Below are 19,546 nucleotides of genomic sequence, written 5' to 3'. Positions count from 1 at the left end.
TAACTATTCCTACCCATTTTCCATAAATCTTCCTGAACAAGATTTTTCATTCCTTTTTCGGGGGAATTTTGGAATTTTACTGTTCCAAATCCTATCCTCCAGGTGTTGCATGAAAATTAATTACTATGAAAAGATATCTTGAAGTAAAAAAGTGCATTTTATTTGTGAATAAATTGTCAGATTATGTAATTCCAAGGAATTTGAAAAATAAGATAGCTGTTTTTCAGCTGTCTATGAATAAGCAGAAATAAAGTCCTTAGAAGTTAATGACACACTGTATTTCTTATAAACTTGAGACTAGTTGGTGCTTGGTAGTGAATAAACAGAATGAGCTTCTGAAATTCAAGTGTGCATGCAAACCACTGGGATCCTAGTAAAGTGCAGCTCTGACTCGTAGGCCTGGGAGTGTGCATTTCTAAGAAGCTCCCCATGAGGGACCACACTTTCCATATAAAGGACCTAGTGACTAAATGAGTCAATTGAAAATAAATCAAAACCAACTATATATCAGTTTGTTTTAATAACATTTGTCTATTTTGATGCTAGATGATGGCTTAGCATTAGGTGTTAACATGTCCTTTCATCAGTTGGTTTACAAATGTTACTACTTCCTCCTTTACATTCTCCCCCATCCAAACCTAACAACATAAACCAGCTGCCTTAATAATTTCCTACAATTAGATTTCATTCTTTGGGAAGATGAAGATTATCAAAGACTCTCTTGTATTTTCCAGTTTTCTTCCCACCAGCAAAAGCAGTATTCAATTAAAAGCTTAAGTAATTTATTATCTTCTCAGAAATTGCCACTAATTTTCCATGAGTACAGAACCTCTGCATTTAGTATCTAATTACCTCTGAAGGACTGAGAAAAGAGAAAGCAGAGAGCTTTCAATAGATCTCTGTTGGAGCGGACAGGAATCTTTTGTCCCTGCAACTTCCTGCCATCACTGATTGATGCATTACCCAGTTAATAGACATACATTGATCTGCAACTTAAACCTTGTTGGGGCCCAGAGTAGGCCAACCCAAAATGTGTGCCAGTGGCATATCGATTATTATGAATTAAAGTTACTTAAGAAACAGCCAACACAAGAGGGACACTCTGATCCTCCTGTCTCCCTGAAAACAGGAAATAAAGCTTTTGTGTGAAAGGTACACTCCCTTTCACTTTCACATGAAAGGATGTACCAGCCTGCATCCAGAGGTAGAAGGGACACCCTTATTGACAAAGAGAGAGAATTTGTGCCTAGAAGGGAGAAGCCTATATAAACAAACCTTGTTATTTCTTTAATTTACTACCCCAAGCCCAAACTCTGTTATATTCTTTACTAATGGGCACCCCACACCTAAATTTCTTTGTCCTCTCAATTCCTCACAAATTTATTGTTTCTTTGTCTAAAAAGTACAAAAAGCTGCCCGCTTTGGCCACTTCTTAGATCCTATTTCTGTGGGACATCCCTGTGCATAAATTAAAATTTCTTTTTCTCATGTTAATCTGTCTTGTGTAAATTTTATTGTTAATCCAGTCACAAGAACTCAAGAGGTTAGAGGGGAAAATTTCCCCCTCTCCAACATTCTGTATCATTTAAAAAAAAAGTTATTGAAGTATAGTTGATTTACAATGTTGTGTTAATTTCTGCTGTACAGCAAAATGACTCAGTTATACATATATATTCTTTTTCATATTCTTTTCCATTCTGGTTTATCACAGAATATTGAATATAGTTCCCTGATATCCTGTATCATTTGAACCCACAATATGGCCTTATGGCAAGAGCATGCACTGTGGAATCAGACAGTCCAGTGTTCGAGTTCAGACTCTCCAACTGATTAGTACTTAGAACTTGGATAAATACATTTAGCTCCTTAAGTCTCAATTTTCTCATCAGCAGAATAAAAGGTCAAACTTCTGAGGGCATTTTTTAATGGTGGTTAAATGATGTAACATGTGTAGAGCATTTCACACTGTGTCTGGAATATAATAATTGTTCTTAAAATATTAGCTATAATTATCATTAGAAAGCCTAGATTAAGAAGGTCTCATGGAAGAGAGGAAAAAAATCATAAATTATATCAAGACCATAATCACTAATGAGAAAATTAGGCTCTCTCTGGAGATAGTACTTTAAAACTGTCAGTCCACTTGGGAGTGGAAACATTTCTTCTAAAAGAAAAAGACGAGTCAGATGGGTACTGCAGTAAATTGATGTGTGTGGAACCTCACTGGGAAAGATTTATATGACTCCTCGGCCAGTCAGAACTAAGAGGGAAATTCAGCCTCTTGCCCTTCCTCATTTATCAGATCCCTGCAGCCTTCACTTCCTTTCTTTCTTTTTTTTTTTTAAAGAAGATGTTGGGGGTAGGAGTTTATTAATTAATTTATTTATTTTTGCTGTGTTGGGTCTTCGTTTCTGTGCGAGGGCTTTCTGTAGTTGTGGCAAGTGGGGGCCACTCTTCATCGCGGTGCGTGGGCCTCTCACTATCGCGGCCTCTTTTGTTGCGGAGCACAGGCTCCAGACGTGTAAGCTCAGTAGTTGTGGCTCACGGGCCTAGTTGCTCCGCGGCACGTGAGATTCTCCCAGACCAGGGTTCGAACCCGTGTCCCCTGCATTAGCAGGCAGACTCTCAACCACTGCGCCACCAGGGAAGCCCTTCATTTCCTTTCTTACTCAGTTTAGAATCTGTGGTCTGTCACTTCAATTCCACATTTCCACAGTCCTCCATCCTTTTCTACCACTGCATTGGCCTGGCAGGAAACCCAACTCCTACTTGGGTGCAAGGAAGCCAACTGCTTGTGCTCCTTGCACCCCAATTACTGTGGCAGATCAGCCACAGAAAAAGTCTCCCAGCCCTATGGATGGGGCCATGAATCATTCACGAGCTCCAGCCTCCTGGGTCTTCAGTGCCACCCAGCCTTCATCCCATGCTTCTCTGGGTGATCTTGTATTACATTGTCCACAAAAGCAACGTCAAACCTTCTCCAGTCTTATCAAACATGTGCTCCTTGTTACTCTGCAGCTGGCCTCATTTCCTACTTCAGATGATAGTAGAAGTCTCCAGACAAGAGCTTTCTTAGTATTTCCTGCCACCCTATTCAAAACTTAACCTGGTTTTGGATTCATTCTTTCTTCCCTTCTCCCTTTTAAAGGAAGATGTGTTTCTCCTTTCCTAGACTCATCCCTCTACGTATTCTTTGCAACTCGTCCCCTTTCATCTTCAGAGATTGGCTCTTTTCTCTCTCTTTCTACCGCCTTCCTTTCAGCATGCGGGAATCTCTCTCATCTTAAAAACAAAAATACAGGGGCTTCCCTGGTGGCACAGTGGTTGAGAATCTGCCTGCTAATGCAGGGAACACGTGTTTGAGCCCTGGTCTGGGAGGATCCCACGTGCCGCGGAGCAACTAGGCCCATGAGCCACAACTACTGAGCCTGCGCGTCTGGAGCCTGTGCTCCGCAACAAGAGAGGCCGCGATAGTGAGAGGCCCGCGCACCGCGATGAAGAGTGGCCCCCGCTTGCCACAACTAGAGAAAGTCCTCGCACAGAAATGAAGACCCAACACAGCAAAAATAAATAAATAAATTAATTAATAAACTCCTACCCCCAACACCTTCAAAAAAAAAAATACAGCAAACCTTCCAAAGGTAATTATAATTATAGATCATAGTCCTTAGTCCTTTTCTTGCTTTCCTCTTCTCCAGCTTCCTACTCCCAATATTGCAACCTCCTTCCATTGCTGTTAAGTTTGGATTCCTCTTGTAGCTACATTTTGCTTTTTGCTGGTTGTAACAACAGACACTCTTTCTGATCTTTGACAGTCTCCCCTCTGTATTAGTTTCCTATTGCTGTGGAAGTAAATTACCACAAACAAAGTGTGCTAAAACAACACTCATGTATTAGCTCATAGTTTCACGGGTTAGAAGTCCAACATGGGTCTCACATGGCAAAATCAAGATGTCAATAGAGACGCATTCTTTACTGAAGGCTTGGGATAGAGTCTGCTTCTAAGCTCGTTCAGGTGCTTGGCCCGAGGTCTTCATTTCCTTGCTGGTTGTCAGATGGGGCTGCCCTTACCTTTTAGATGCCTCTCTTCAGTCCTGCTACATGGGGCCCTGCATCTCAGTACAAGCAATGGTACTTAAATTCTCCACATTTAGAATCTTCTTCTCTTTTTAAGGACTTACGTGATTACATTGGGCCCACCCAGATAATCCAGGACAATCTCCCTATCTTAAGGTAATTAATTAGTCATCTTAATTGCATCTGCAAGGTCCCTTCACAGCAGTACCTAAATTACTTTGATATTTGATTGGATAACCAGGGGACAGGAATCTTGGGGCAGGTAGCTGGGGTGGTGGACACCTTTTTAGCATTCTGCCTATCACATCCTCCTTTTATAAATGCATTTCAGTACAGTAAGTTATTTGTGCAAAATACAGCAAAAACACCAATATTAGCAGCCAATTTAACCTCAGATAATAGTGTGAGAGAATTTTCAGATAATAATGTGAAATGACAAAGGGAATTAATATTTCCACGTTAATGTCCTCTTTGCAAGTTCAAAACTGTCCACTGAGCACTTAGCTTCCTTCCCAGATGGCACATCAGCCATGCAATCTGTCATACATGTGGTTTACAGTCACATCTATGATAGGTGCCATCCTGTACAACATCTGCTCTTATGGAAATCATACATTTTGCTATTTTTAAGCTTATAGTGACACAATACTACAATGCTTACCATAAGCAATTTCCAAGGAACACTAAAAATATCAAATTACTAAAATTTATTGAGGAAAAATTTAAGAGACATTATAGCAGATAAACTCCTTCCGAAGAGACAGCTAAAGTTATTATATTTTGAAAAGAAATGTTTCAAATAATGTTTTTAAAGAGGAGAAAATATCTCCTTTCTTGTGATGGGCTATAGCCTCATGGATCTCAAATTTCTCTTTCAGTAGTTTAAATTTCAGTCTAGTAACTGTGACATGCTTACAGTATTTTATGACTATTAATGATGCTTTAGAGTATTAATTTTATTTTAACTTTGTTATTTCAAGGGCTTGCTCTACGCATTAAGTAATCCATCTTTTTAACTACACTTTTTTTTTTTTAGGATTACATAAGGAACACATGTTCAATGTAGAATATTTGGAGAAAATAAAAAGCAGAGGAAAATAAAAATCAGTAGGCAACTCATTTTTTAACCTATCCTGGAGCATTCTTTTCACATTTTTAAAGTCAGCAAATAGTTGTAGATTTATAGTAGTTCATTTTAAATTCACTTCGGGGGAACACAGTTATAGGTATCCCAGATGGTGCTACATGGCTCTTCTTTGAATTAATTGGGTGTGCTCCTGGAAGGAACATGTTTATGAATTGCCCACTGGAAATTTAGACTAACACACTATTGTAGGAAAAGACGATTGTATCAATACCAGAATCTTCTACTGACTGGCTTTATACATTTAAGACAATCACATTTCTTTAGATCTCTTTACATCTAATTTCTCTCACTATAAATTAAAGGGGCAGGTCCAGATGATACTTTAGTTGAGTTCTAAGGTTTCATTATTCTATAAATATCCATTTTTTCAAGTACATTTGCATCTAAAACCTAGGAAAAGAAAGTATACCTTTTTGTGCCATTGCTACAACAAAGAGATTTATATCCAATCAGGTTTGTATGTTTGTGTCAGACTTCAAAAGAATAAACCTAGTTTGTACTACCTGATAAGATTGACTGTCTGATAAAAAAGACTAATTTCACTTCACACTGAAATGAAATTAGTCTTCCAGCATTGAATTTCCATTTTACGGATGACAGATCTGAAGCCCAGAAAGGCTAGGTCACATGGCTTGAAATAGAAATGCCTCTTAGGAGCACTGGCACAGATAGTTTGTGAGGAAAATGACAGAAAAATAAAAAAAGAAACTTCCTGTACCATTTTTTCAAAGTTATTCTTCATATACATACAGGGTGCCAGAAGCTGGTCGCAAATTTTTCTAAAACTTGCATATAATTTATACGAACCCAAGGGATGTAACAGGATAATGTAATTTGAAATTGCTATATAGAGAGGGAGAAAATCTCAACTCCAAGACTGAAGCCAATTTTTTTGTGTGGCTTTAGACAAGTCAGTTAACCTTTCTGTGCTTCATTTTCTTCCTCTTTATTATTGCAATAATATTATCCTCCATAATCTACATCATGGGGCTGTTGTGAAGATTAAATGAGAACATGCATGGGAAGTTTTGGAAAAAAAAATAAGATGATCATGATGTTCTAGCTGAAAAGGGAAAGAGAAGGAGAAAAAGAAGGAATGGATGAGGGAGACACTAAGGCTCAATTTCCTCATCTACACCATGAAAAGTCTGAATTTAGTTTTTTTTGTTGTTGTTTTTGTTTTTTGGGGTTGTTTTGTTTTGTTTTTTTGCAAGGACAAGAAAGTGCTTTATTTATTTACAGTAACAACAAAAATTTGTAACATAATTATCTTTCCTCAAAACAGATATCCCTACAAAATACACAGAGGCCAAATTCTCAGCTGATGTAGAATTCCATGTAAAAATGAACTATACTGTGTTTCATTTGTTGTCATTATGGGACATTTTTAGAGCATTGATTTCCTGAATCTAAGTGTGTAATATAATATAAACAGACTTATGTAACTTCCTGAAAGGCATAAATTGTTGATATTGACATGAATTATTTGTTATACACTCATTTTTGCATTCTTAGTGGTCTGAAACTATTGCATTCGAAATTCAAGCACACAAACCACGGAAGGAAGGAAGGGAGGGAGGGAGGAAAAAAGGAAGGGAGAAAGAAAGAAGAGAGAAAGAAAAAAAAAACCCTCATAAGCTCAGCAATCAGAATTCATTCTCTTTGACATATGAAACTTGTACCCCAGTAACCCCTTTTCATGTCTATCATGACCTAATTTAGATGTTTTCATATATATTTTGCTTTCATATTTTCTCTTTCGATGTCATAATCAAGTACAGATCTAAGTAAAAGACATACTTTTACTTTTCATTTCTTGCCAAAAAGAACATACTTCAGAAACATACTCCATAGTAGAATCTTCATGCTCATCTACAGGTGTCCAAGGCTTTGTAATTGCTCACCAGAAGTTTGTTAGTTTTTCAATTAACATAAGCAACCTAAAATATTTATAAGAATTATCAAAAATACAAGGTTGTATTGAAATTCAATTACTGGTGTGCTGGGCTATGTATTAGTTTAGCTGTATTAATTCCAAAAATCAGTTTTATTGTAATTCTATTAATTTTTGTCTTCCAGTTTTAGAGATATAATTGATATACAGCACTGTATAAGTTTAAGGTGTACAGCATAATGATTTGACTTACATGCATCATGGAATTATGACCTAAATACGTTTAGTGAGCATCCATCATCTCATGGATATAAAATTAAAGTAGAAAAAATATTTTTCCTTGTGACGAGAACTCTTAGGGTTTACTCTCTTAACAACTTCCATATGTAACCTACAGCAGTGTTAATTATATTTATCGTGTTGTACATTACATCCCTAATACTCCTTCATCTTATAACTGGAAGTTTGTATATTTTGACCACTTTCAGCCAATTCTCCCTAATCCCACCCCGCACCTCAGTAAACACAAATCTGATATCTTTTTCTATGAGTTCTGTTTGTTTGTTTTTCAAGTATAAATGACCTACAACACTATGTTAGTTCCTGGTACACAACATAGAAATTCAGTGTTTCTACACATTTCAAAACAATAACCGTGATAATCTATTTGTCATCTGCCACCATACAAAGATATTATATAGTTATGACTATATTCCCCACACTGTATAATTCATACCTGTGGCTCACTTATTTCGTAACTGGAAGTTTGTATCTCTTCATCTCTCTCACCTATTTCTTACCTCCCTCCACAGCCCTCCCCTCTGGAAACCACATGTTTTTTCTCTGTATCTATGATTCTGTTTCTATTTAGTTATATTTGTTCATTTGTTGAGTTTAATTCCACATATAAGTGAAAAATTACAGTATTTGTCCTTCTCTGTCCTGGAGAATGTTCCATGTACACTTGAAAAGAATGTGTATTCTTATATAAAATAGATAAGCAATGAGGACCTACTATATAGCACAGGGAACTATATTCAATATCTTGTAATAACCTATAATGGAAAAGAATCTGAAAGAATATATATATATATATATGTGTGTGTGTGTGTGTGTGTGTGTGTGTGAATCACTTTGCTGTACACCTGAAACATTGTAAATCAACTATCCTTCAATTTAAAAAATAAAATAAAATTAAAGGTTGCAAAAATTTTAAAAAAGAATGTGTATTCTGCTGCCTTTGTATGGAATGTTATATATAGACCTATTAAGTTTATCTGGTCTAATGTGTCATTTAAGACCAATGTTTCCTTACTGACTTTCTGTCTGGATGATCTGTCCATTATTGTAAGTGGGGTGTTAAAAGTCTCCTACTATTATTGTGTTACTGTCAATTTCTCCCTTTATGTCTGTTAATCTTTGCTTTATGTGTTTAGGTGCTCCTATGTTGGGTATGTATATATTTACAACTGCTATAACTTCTTGTATTTATCCCTTGATCATTATGTAATGACCTTTTTTGTCTCTTGTTACAGTTTTGTTTTAAAGTCTGTTTTGTCTAAGTATTGCTGTACTGGCTTTCTTTTCATTTCATTTGCATGGAATATCTTTTTCCATCCCCTCACTTCCAGTCTGTGTGTATCTTTAGATATGAAGTGAGTCCCTTGAAAGCAGCATATATTTTGGTCTTGTTTTTGTATCAATTCTATATCTTTTGATTGGAGTATTTATAAATAAATATAAAATACACTTATTTTTTTACATTTTATACTTTATAAATATAAATACTTATATTTAAAGTAATTATTGATAGATATGTACTTATTGCCATTTTGTTCATTGTTTGGGGGTTGTTTTGTAGGGGTTTTGGTTCCGTTCCTTTTTTTTTTTTGATCTCTTGTGATTTGATGACTTCTTTAACATTATCTTTGAATTACTTTATCTTTTTTGTGCATGTATCGATTATAGATTTTTGGTTTGTGGTTAGCCAAACCACATGAGGTTTATATGTAGCAATCTATATATCCAGATAGCTAGACAGATATGTTATTATTTTAAGTTATTGATCTCTTAAATTTGAACACATTTTAACAACCCTGCATTTTTACTCCCCCTCCCAAGTTTACTGCTTTTGGCATCCTATTTTACATACTTTTGTTTTGAGTATCACTTAATTACTTATTGTGTATAGAGATGATTTTACTATTTTTGTCTTTTAACCTTTCTGTTACCTTTATAAGTGGTTGATCTAGTACTTTTGCTGCATATTTGCCTTTTCCAATGAGATTTTTTCCTTTTGTAATTTTCATATTCCTAGTTGTGCCCTTTCCTTTCTACTTAGAGAAGTCCCTTTAATATTCCTTGTAAAGCTGGTTTTGTGGTGCTGAAAGTTTTTAGCTATTGCTTGTCTTTTTTCTCACCTTCAAAGCTGAATAATAGCCTTGCTGGGTAGAGTATTCTTGTTTGTAGGTTTTTCCCTTCATCACTTTAAATATGTTGTGTCATTCCCTTCTGGCCTGCACAGCTTCTGCTGAAAAGTCAGCTGATAGCCTCCTGGGAGTGACCTTGTGGGTAACTTTTTGCTTTTCCTTTGCTGCTTTTACTATTCTCTCTTAATCTTTAATTTTTGCCATTTTAATTACAGTGTGTTTTGGTGTGGTCCTCTTTGGGTTGATCCTGTTTGGGACTCTCTATGCTTCCTAGACCTGGATGTCTGTTTCCTTCCCCAGGTTAGGAACATTTTCAGCTATTATGTCTTCACATATGTTCTCTGCCCATTTCTCTCTTCTCCTTTTGGGACCCCAATAATGCAAATGTTAGTATACTTGATGTCTCAGAAGTCTCTTAAACTGTTATTTTTTTTAATTCTTTTTTCTTTTTCCCTTTCAGCTTGAATGATTTCTACTACTCTTTCAGTTTGCTGAACATTCCTCTGTATCATCTACTCTACTGTTGATACCTTTTAGTGTATTTTTAATTCTAATTGTTGTGTTTTTCATCTCTATTTTGTCCTTTGTATATTCTAACTCTTTGTTAAACTTCTCACTCTGTTCATCCAATGTTCTCCCAAGTTCTTTGATTATCATTGTGATCATTACCTTGAACTTTTTTTTTTGTTTGCGGTACGCGGGCCTCTCACAGTTGTGGCCTCTCCCATTGCAGAACACAGGCTCTGAACGTGCAGGCTCAGCAGCCATGGCTCACGGGTCCAGCCGCTCCATGGCATGTGTGATCTTCCCGGACTGGGGCACGAACCCGTGTCCCCTTGCATCGGCAGGCGGACTCTCAACCACTGCACCACCAGGGAAGCCCTACCTTGAACTTTTTATTGGATATATTATTTCCACTTCACTTAGTTCTTCTCAGATTTTATCTTGTTCCTTTGTCTGGAACATATTCCTCTGTTGCCTCATTTTGCTCTGTTTTTATTTCTATGTATTTTGTAGGTTGGTTATATTTCCCAGTTTTGGAGAAGTGGACTTATGTAGGAAATATCCTATGAGGACCAATAGCACATTCCTCTCTGATCATCAGAGTATATGCTCCAGGGGTACCCTCTATGTGGGTGGCATGGGTCATTCTGTTGTGACAGGCTGTCTACTGTGGCTGGCTCCCAGTGCAGTTGGTTGCCAGGCCCTGCCTTGTGTAGAGGCTGCCAGCTGCTGGTGGGTGGCTGGGTCCTCTCTGCCTGGCTGTAAGGACTTAGTGGTCCTGGGGTTGGCATTCACCTACTTGTGGGTTGGGCTGTGGCCCAGGGGGTCCCAGGCTTGGTGTCTGCCCACTGGTGGGTGAGATTCGGCCCTGGGTCTAGTGCTGACCCATTGGTTGACAGAGCTGGGTCCTGGGGTCTCTGGCTGAGAGGCCTGGGGCTCCCAGAGTTTGTGTTCACCCACTGGTGGGTGAGGCTGGGTCCGATGGCTGGCTGTGGGGTCCCAGGGGTCCTGGGGCGAGTGCTATCCAACTGGTGGGTGAGACCATGTCTTGGGCCCTCTGATGAGAGGGACTGAGTCCTGGGGCAGCTGACATCTCAGGGGGTCTTACGGCAGCTGACCTGCTGGTGGGTGGGGCTGGGTCCCTTCCCAGCTAGCTGCTTGGCCTGGGGCATCCCAGGACTGGTGCCAACCGACTGGTGGACAGGACAGGTCCTGCTGATAAGCTAGAGGAAGGATTCCAAAATGGCACTTGTTAGCACTAGTGTCTTCATTATGGTATGAGATCCCAAAACTGTCTGCTGCCCATGTGTATGTCCCCTCAGTGAGTCCCAGCTGCAACTTGCCTCTCTGGGAGGCTCTCCCAAATCAGCAAGTGGTTATGACCCGTGCTCTTTTCACATTACTGCTTCTGTCCAGGGTCCCATAGTGTGTGAGATTTTACGTGTGTCCTTTATGAGTGGAGTCTTTATTTCCCACAGTCCTCTGGCTCTCCTGAAAGTAAGCCCCACTGACCTTCAAAGGCAAATATTCTGGGGGCTCATCATCCTGGTGAAGGACCCCTGGATGGGGTGTTCACTGTGGGGTTTGGACCCCTTGCTCCTTGGGGAGAACCTCTGCAATTATGATTATTCTCCCATTTCTGGGTCACCTGCCCAGGGGTATGGGTTTTGACTATCCCATGACTCCACTCCTCCTATCCATCTTGTTGTTTCTTCTTTATATCTTTAGTTGTAGAAGATTTTTTCTGCTAGTCTTCAGCAAAAGACATCAGTAGCTTCTCTTTAAATAGTTGTAATTTTGGTGTGCACATCGAATGAGGTAAGCTCAGAACCTTCCTACTCTGCTATTTTGGCCAATCCCTGAGGAATTCTATTAAATCTATAAGTTAATTTGCGGGCCATTTTTTTCTTTACAAATTGAGTCTCCCAATTATTTTCCAGATTTTCTCTTATTCCTTCAGTAAAATGTCATAACCTTATACATTCCTTAATAGATTTATCCCATAATATTTTCTGCTATTTGTTTCTCTTGCAAATGAATCTTTTTTTCCTGTTAGCTTTATGTGTGTGTTGTAAGGGTTATTGCTGACGTTTATGAAAGTTACTGATTCTTGCATGTTTATCTTCATTGAATTCTCTTGAACTTTCATCTTACTTCTAATAGCTAACAATGTGATTCTCTTGTATATGCCTAGTAGACTTCATACACAAATAATGACAATTTTGTATTTTTTCATAGATTATTACATATCACTTTTTTTTCTTTACTTACAACCGCCAATAAAATGTTGAAGACTAGTGGTGATAATAGGCATCCTTTTCTTGTTCTTGACTTTAATGGGAGTGTTTCTAGTATTTCACTATTAAATATGATCCTTGATTAAATATATTCCTATTAAGTCTCTCTGGTGAACACATCCTAATGTGACTCCTCACCACACACATACAATGAGTCACACCTTTGTATCATCTCCATCCCTTGAGTATGCATAGAACCTGTGACTTGCTTTTAACCAAAAGAATAAAGCAAATGAAATGGGCTGTTTCTCTCATAATTATATTATTTAAGACTGTCTTCATGGACTATGGAGATAGAGATTCTACTGCCAGCCTTGAGGAAGCAAATTTGTGAACTGTCTATGTAGAGGGCTATGTGGCAGAGAACTGCAGACAGCCTCTAGGACACGAGGGCATCTTCCAGTCTCCAGTTTCCAGCCAATAAAGAGATGAGTCCTTCAGTCATACAAACACAAGTAACTGAATTCTGCCAACTCTCTGAATTAGCTTGGAAACAGATTTTCCTCTAGTCAAGCCTCTAAATGAGAATACCTTGATTGCAGCCTTGTGAGACCCTGAGAAGAGGACCCAATTAAGCTGTGCCCAGACTCCTGATCTATGGCACTTGTGAGATAATAAGTGTTTCTTCTTTTTCTCTATTTTTTAAATTGAAGTATAGTTGATTTACAATGTTGTGCTAATTTCTGCTGTACAGCAAAGTGACTCAGTTTTACACATATATACTTTTTTTTTATATTCTTTTCCATTATGTTTTATCGGAGAAGATTGGGTGTAGTTCCCTGTGCTATACAGTAGGACCTCATTGTCCATCTATTCTAAATGTAATAGTTTGCATCTACTAACCCCAAACTCCCAGTCCTTCCCTCCCCTCCCTGCTCCCCCTTGGCAACCACAGGTCTGTTCTCTATGTCTGTGAGTCTGTTTCTGTTTCGTAGATAGGTTCATTTGTGCCATATTTTAGATTCCACATATAAGTGATATTATATGGTATTTGTCTTTCCCTTTCTGACTTACTTCACTTAGTATGATAATCTCTACTTGCATTCATGTTGCTGCAAATGGCATTATTTCATTCTTTTTTATGGTTGAGTAGTATTCCATTGTACACATATACACCACATCTTCTTTATCCGTTCATCTGCTGATGGGCATTTAGGTTGTTTCCATGTCTTGGCTATTGTGAATAGTGTTGCTATGAACATAGGGGTGGGTATAATTTTATCTGGGTATATGCCCAGGAGTGGGATTTCTGGATCATATGGTGGTTCTATTTTTAGTTTTTTGAGAAACCTCCATACTGTTTTCCACAGTGGCTACACTAACTTACATTCCTACCAACATTGTAGGAGGGTTCCCTTTTCTCCACACCCTCTCCGACATTTGTTATTTATAGATTTTTTAAATGATGGCCATTCTGACCAGTGTGAGGTGGTATCTCATAGTTTTGATTTGCATTTCTCTAATAACTAATGATGTTGAGCAACTTTTCATGTGCTTACTGGCCACCTGTATGTCTTCTTTGGAGAAATATCTATTTGTTGTTGTTCAGTTGTATGAACTGTATATTTTGGAGATTAAGCCCTTGTTGGTTGCATCTTTTGCAAATATTTTCTCCCATTCCATAGGTTGTCTTTTCTTTTTTTTTTTTTTTATGGTTTCCTTCACTGTGCAAAAGCTTGTTAGTGTGATTAGGTCCCACTTGTTTACTTTTGTTTTTATTTATATTTCCTGGGGAGATTGACCTAAGAAATTGTTAGTACAATTTATGTCAGAGAATATATTGCCTATCCTCTCTTCTAGGAGTTTTATGGTTTCATGTCTTATGTTTAAGTCTTTAAGCCATAGTTTATTTTTGTGCATGGTATGAGGTGTGTTCTAACTTTGTTGATTTATATGCAGGTGTCCAACTTTCAAGCACCACTCGCTGAAGAGACTGTCTTTTTCATATTGTACATTCTTGCCTCCTTTGTCAAAGATTAACTGACCATGGGTGTGTGGGTTTATTTCTGGGCTCTCCATTCTGTTTCATTGACCTGTATGTCTGTTTTTGTGCCAACACCACACTGTTTTGATTACTGTAGCTTTGTAGTATTGTCTGAAGTCTGGGAGAGTTATGCCTCCCACAATTTTTTTCCCCCCTCAGGACTGCTTTGGCAATTCTGGGTCCTTTGTGGTTCCATATAAGGTTTAATATTATTTGCTCTAGTTCTGTGAAAAATGTCATGGTAATTTGATAGGGATTGCATTAAATCTGTAGATTGCTTTGGGTAGTATTGCCATTTTAACAATATTAATTCTTCCAATCCAAGGGCATGGGATATCTTTCCACTTTGAATCATCTTTAATTTCCTGTATTAATGTTTTATAGTTCTCAGTGTCTTTCACCTGAAAGACTTTCACCAAGTCTTTCACCTCCTTGATCAGGTTTATTCCCAGGTATTTAATTAATTAATTTATTTTTTGGTGCAATTTTAAAAGGTATTATTTTTTTACATTCCCTTTCTGATCTTTCATTGTTAGTGTAAAGAGATGCAACCAATTTCTGAATGTTAATCTTGTATCCTGCTTCTTTGCTGAATTCATTTATTAGATCTAGTAGTTTTTGTGTGGAGTCCTTAGGATTTTCTTTATATAGTATCATGTCACCTGCATATAGTAACAATTTTTACCTCCTCTCTTCCAATTTGGATACATTCCATTTCTTTTTCTTGTATGATTGCTGTGGCAAGGACTTCCAATACTATGTTGAATGGAAGTGGTGAGAGTGGGCATTCTTGTCTTGTTCCAGATTTTAGTGGGAAGGTTTCAGCTTTCCATCATTGAGTATTATATTGGCTATGGGTTTGTCATAAATGGCTTTTATTATGTTGAGATATGTTTCCTCTATACCCACTTTGGTAAGAATTTCTATCATGAATGGATGTTGAATTTTGTCAAATGCTTTCTTGAAGTTGCTAAATTTAGATAAAAGGAAATCCTGCTGTTTACAACAGCATGGCTGGACCTTGAGGATAATATGCTAAGTGAAATAAGTCAGATGCAGAGAATCATGGTGTGTGATCAGCTTGTGCTCAATTCCCTGATTAGCTGATGTCTTGGAATCTCAATTTTCAGTTTTCTGGTTCTAACCAGTCTGGGGGCTGCATGCTAGAGGCATAATGATGCAAGTAACTTCTGGTTAACTTACAATTGACCTGGTGGGGGTTTTAGTATCTTCAGAACAACTTAGGAATGTGCTTCAGACTTATCTTTACCTTTGAAACAGAACTAGGAGTATTTGTGACTGAGTTATTATGTTTAACTGTTTAAGTTACAGCCATAACTGCTTAAGTTATGGCTACTCTCCTGCCTGAATCTCCTATCTTTGTTTCTGCATTCTTTGCTTCCCCAAACATTAACTGCTAAGGCCTATTCTTTGTTCTACATGGAGGGCCTAGGAGGTCATGGTGTATTTCTACAGCTGCTTTTCCCAATCAACAATTAGCAGGGACACAGAGGATTCTGTCACCGGGAAGGTCCCACAGGGTCTTTCTCAGTTTCAATGTGGGAATTACATGTTCTTTAAAGGCTTAATAGAAACATTTTTTGTTTGCAATTTTCTTCCCAAAATTAATTGATGAATTTGTGTGTCTGCTTGGTTTTGATGATTTGAGCTATCATTTATTATTGGTTTATAATTTTATTATATTGGAATTTATTGACATGTTACTTTTAGCTTTCCCCATGGTCAATTTTGTGATGGCCCTGTATATAGTTGAGATGTATCTTTTCTATATCTTGGATTCAAAGTTCTATTTATACATATTTACCAGCTCCTTAAATGTGATAGTCAAATCCATTAAATCCTTGCTTTTTCTTTTGCCTACTATATCTACTGATTTTTCAGAGAGAGCCAGATAATTTAAAAATCATTTTGATTACTCTGTATGCAGTGTGCAATTTTTTCAATTGTAAGTTACCTCAAATCCTTTTAGATTTAGAAACAAATCTATAGAATGTAGTCTTCTGTGAGTTTAAATGAGGACTGGAGGCTTTCCCTCCCCTTTTCCATAGTTCATAGATTACTTTGCAACCAAACGTGCTTCTATATGTTCTTCCAACAACACCAGAGTGATATCTAAGGAGTCAATACTGTACCAATCAGAAAATGACTCAGGAAACATTAGTTGGTCAACCTCAGCCTTTTTCTTCCCTTAAAAATATGGATACACTGAAATTTGTATAAACTGCCACTACTGAAAAAGAATACCTCATTTAGAATGTAATGAAGGTCAAACATCTGTCTGCCTTGCTCTCTTTTAATTATGGGCAGTGCCATACCTTTATGGGTATAGGCATTTAAATGTGCCACACACACACTGTGGGTTTAACCCCTATGGGAGCAACACTTTAATTATTTTTGCTGAACAAAGAAAAATAATACCTGGATTTCATATTACAAACATGAAAAATGACTACCTCACACCAGTCTATAGACGCATCAGGGTTGTTGCAGAGTTTCCTGTAAAAGCATTTCACATCTTGATTCTTCACTTCTGGACCAAAGAGTTCCTGTACGGTCGCATAAAACTTGTCATAATCAATTGCATCTGCATTGTAACAAAATACAAGAACATGGTCATAAAATTCAAAGAAATATATTGCATTTTTCAGCTGCTTTTTTCCCCTTTTCTAATCTATTTCATTATTTCAACCTATAAAAACCATATTCTTCTAAAGTTTAAAGATCTTTTCATGGGAACATAACTAGGCTCTTGGCTAGAATATTACTTAGAAGAAAATATCTTACTTTGGTGTTTAGTATCTCCTCCATAGATTTTGTCTCAATTATTTTAGGCATTTTGTTCAGGAATACAAAGATAAGAAAGTGAATTACTTCTTTCCTATTGGGAAAAAGTTTTACTAACAGGAGTGTTTGCTAGAGCTAATCTTGAGTGGAAGATAGAAGTGAGCAAAGAGCAATTTTTTTTGTTGTTTTTTTTTTCTTGCCAAAATTTTATTATTTTATTTTTTACATGATATCTTTAATTCATCTCAGCATAGTTTTACATATGATGTAAAGTAAGGGTGTTTCATTTTGGATTTTCTAAGAAACAGACCCCAAGACAGATGCAGAATTGCAAGAGATTTATTGGGGGGAAACTCCTATGAAAAAGGAAGAATGGGAGCAGGAGTAAATGATGAGAGACTTCAGATCATAATAGAGTTCTGATACATATTAAGGGAAAGATAGGTGAATTCATTCAACCCATGAAAGACAGGTCTCCATACCAGTTTTCAACAGGACTCCCAAAGATCCTGAGCCTTCACTTGCCCCTCACTCCCTCTTAGGTCTCAGCAAAGGTATTGTTACTGGAAGTGGTGTGGTAAGAACATACCTGCAGGTTCCTTGGTTCCTAGGATTCTCCTGACCCTACACCCTTGTAATTCATCATTTTCCACACTTCATCTAGATCCTTTTAATGCAGAGCCCATTCAATAATGTTCTTCGTATCTACCGTCATTGTTTGGGTACCTTCCATCTTTCTCTTTACCATTTGCAGTTGTACTGTAATCTTTGAAAGGCTCCAATCTCTTTTGCACTATCTCTTCTAAAATCTCTCCCCTTGAAATAATTTTTATTAATGTCAAATTTCCTAAAGCTTTGGATAATATCTGACTTTGCCTGACTTTTTATCACTAGCTGCCATGCTGCCATACGCTAGACAGAGTAAAAAAAATCTGGACTCTAGCTTTGTCAATTATTGATTTTTGTGAGCCACACTAGTAACTTAATATCTCTGACTTTCCACTTTCCCATCTATTATATGGGCAAAATTAAAATCACTACAAAGAACAATTGTTGATTGATTCTTTGACACTGTAAACAGACATGCACACAAACCACACCATTGACTGAATATTGATTTTGAAAAATTTTGTGATTCACTGGGGTATAGCTATTGAGTCTCAGGACCAGAAGGAGTTAGACACAAATATGCATTAAGCAACTGTTATGTGTCAGAACTGAGCTAGACAGTGGTCTTAGAATGGAAAACTAGATAGACAAGACCCCTTCCTCTGTAGTTTACATTCTAGTGGGAGAAACAGAAAATCAACAAGTGAACAAAATATTTACAGATTGTGACAAGCAAGACTAATTACTAGAGATAAATCCAATCCAACGTTTGGATTAGTGGTTATCTGTGTAAAAGGGCATGAGAGAACATTCTGGAATGATAGAAATGTTCCCTGTCTTGATCTGGTTGGTAACTACAGGTATGTTTACATATGTCCAAATTTATCGAGTTATACACTTAAGATTAGTGCTCTTTCTGTGCTTTACTGTATGTAGGCCATACCTTAGTAACAACTTGAGAATCATTAAGTATAGAGTGAGATAAGTGCTCAAAAGGAAACCAATAGGGAGCTGTGATAGAACTATCTAGTGGCTGGTGTGTGGGGGTGGACCCGAGAGAATCCCTTTCTAAGGACAGGTAAAAATAAATAAACCTGAGACCTGATAAGCAAAAGGAGTCAGCCATGTGCAAAGGTAGACAAGAGGATTTTAGGCAAAGGCTGACAAACACAAAGACACTGAGGCAGGAAAGTGCTTGGTGCATTCTGGGAAGGTCAGTGACATGAAGTATAGTGAGGACTGGGGAAAGTACCATGAGGTGAGATCAGAGAGGAAGGAGGGCCAAGCTAGAGTTAGAAGTTTGTATTTTATTCTAAGCATAATGGTGAGATATCACTAGAGAGTTTGAAAGACACTGGTGGCTGTGAGGAGATAAGAGTGAAAGCTATAAAATCACTGAGGGGCTCGTGCATTTAACCCGGGTTTCAAATGTGGAGGCTTAGGCCAGGATGATACTGAGGGTGATGGTACCTGAGCTGCCATGGAAGTCTCATTTATGCCTGCTTTCTCAACTTATTATTATTATTTTTAGGCCACGCCCTGCCACATGTGGGATATTAGTTCCCTAACCAGGGATCAAACCCATGCCCCCTGCATTGGGAGCATGGAGTCTTAACCACTGGACCACCAGGGAAGTCCCTCAACTTAATTATTAATAATACCCCTTTCACTCTTGAAAGTGTCATCAACTGGATGATAAGTGGTATAGGCATCAAAGAGATAGCACTGAGATGGTGAGATATGGTTGGAAGTAGAATTGCAAGACTTGCTAATAGCTTGGAAGTTGTTGGGGACAAAGTT

The 19,546-nt window shown here is 37.7% G+C and overlaps 1 protein-coding gene across 2 annotated transcripts in view; it reads right to left on the bottom strand.

The window, feature by feature from the left end:
- WDR64 (WD repeat domain 64) overlaps positions 1-19,546 on the bottom strand; it is a 150,160-nt gene that overhangs the window by 126,795 nt on the left and 3,819 nt on the right. For both annotated transcript variants that reach the window (XM_033412389.2, XM_004283489.2), the window contains exon 2: positions 16,807-16,937. In XM_033412389.2, the coding sequence (XP_033268280.1) occupies positions 16,807-16,937 (131 nt within the window). The remainder of the gene's footprint in view (positions 1-16,806; positions 16,938-19,546) is intronic.

Source organism: Orcinus orca, chromosome 1, assembly GCF_937001465.1.
Source record: "Orcinus orca chromosome 1, mOrcOrc1.1, whole genome shotgun sequence".
NCBI lineage: Eukaryota > Metazoa > Chordata > Mammalia > Artiodactyla > Delphinidae > Orcinus > Orcinus orca.
Note: the sequence above shows the minus strand (reverse complement) of the source record. Positions and strands in the feature narration are given on the sequence as shown.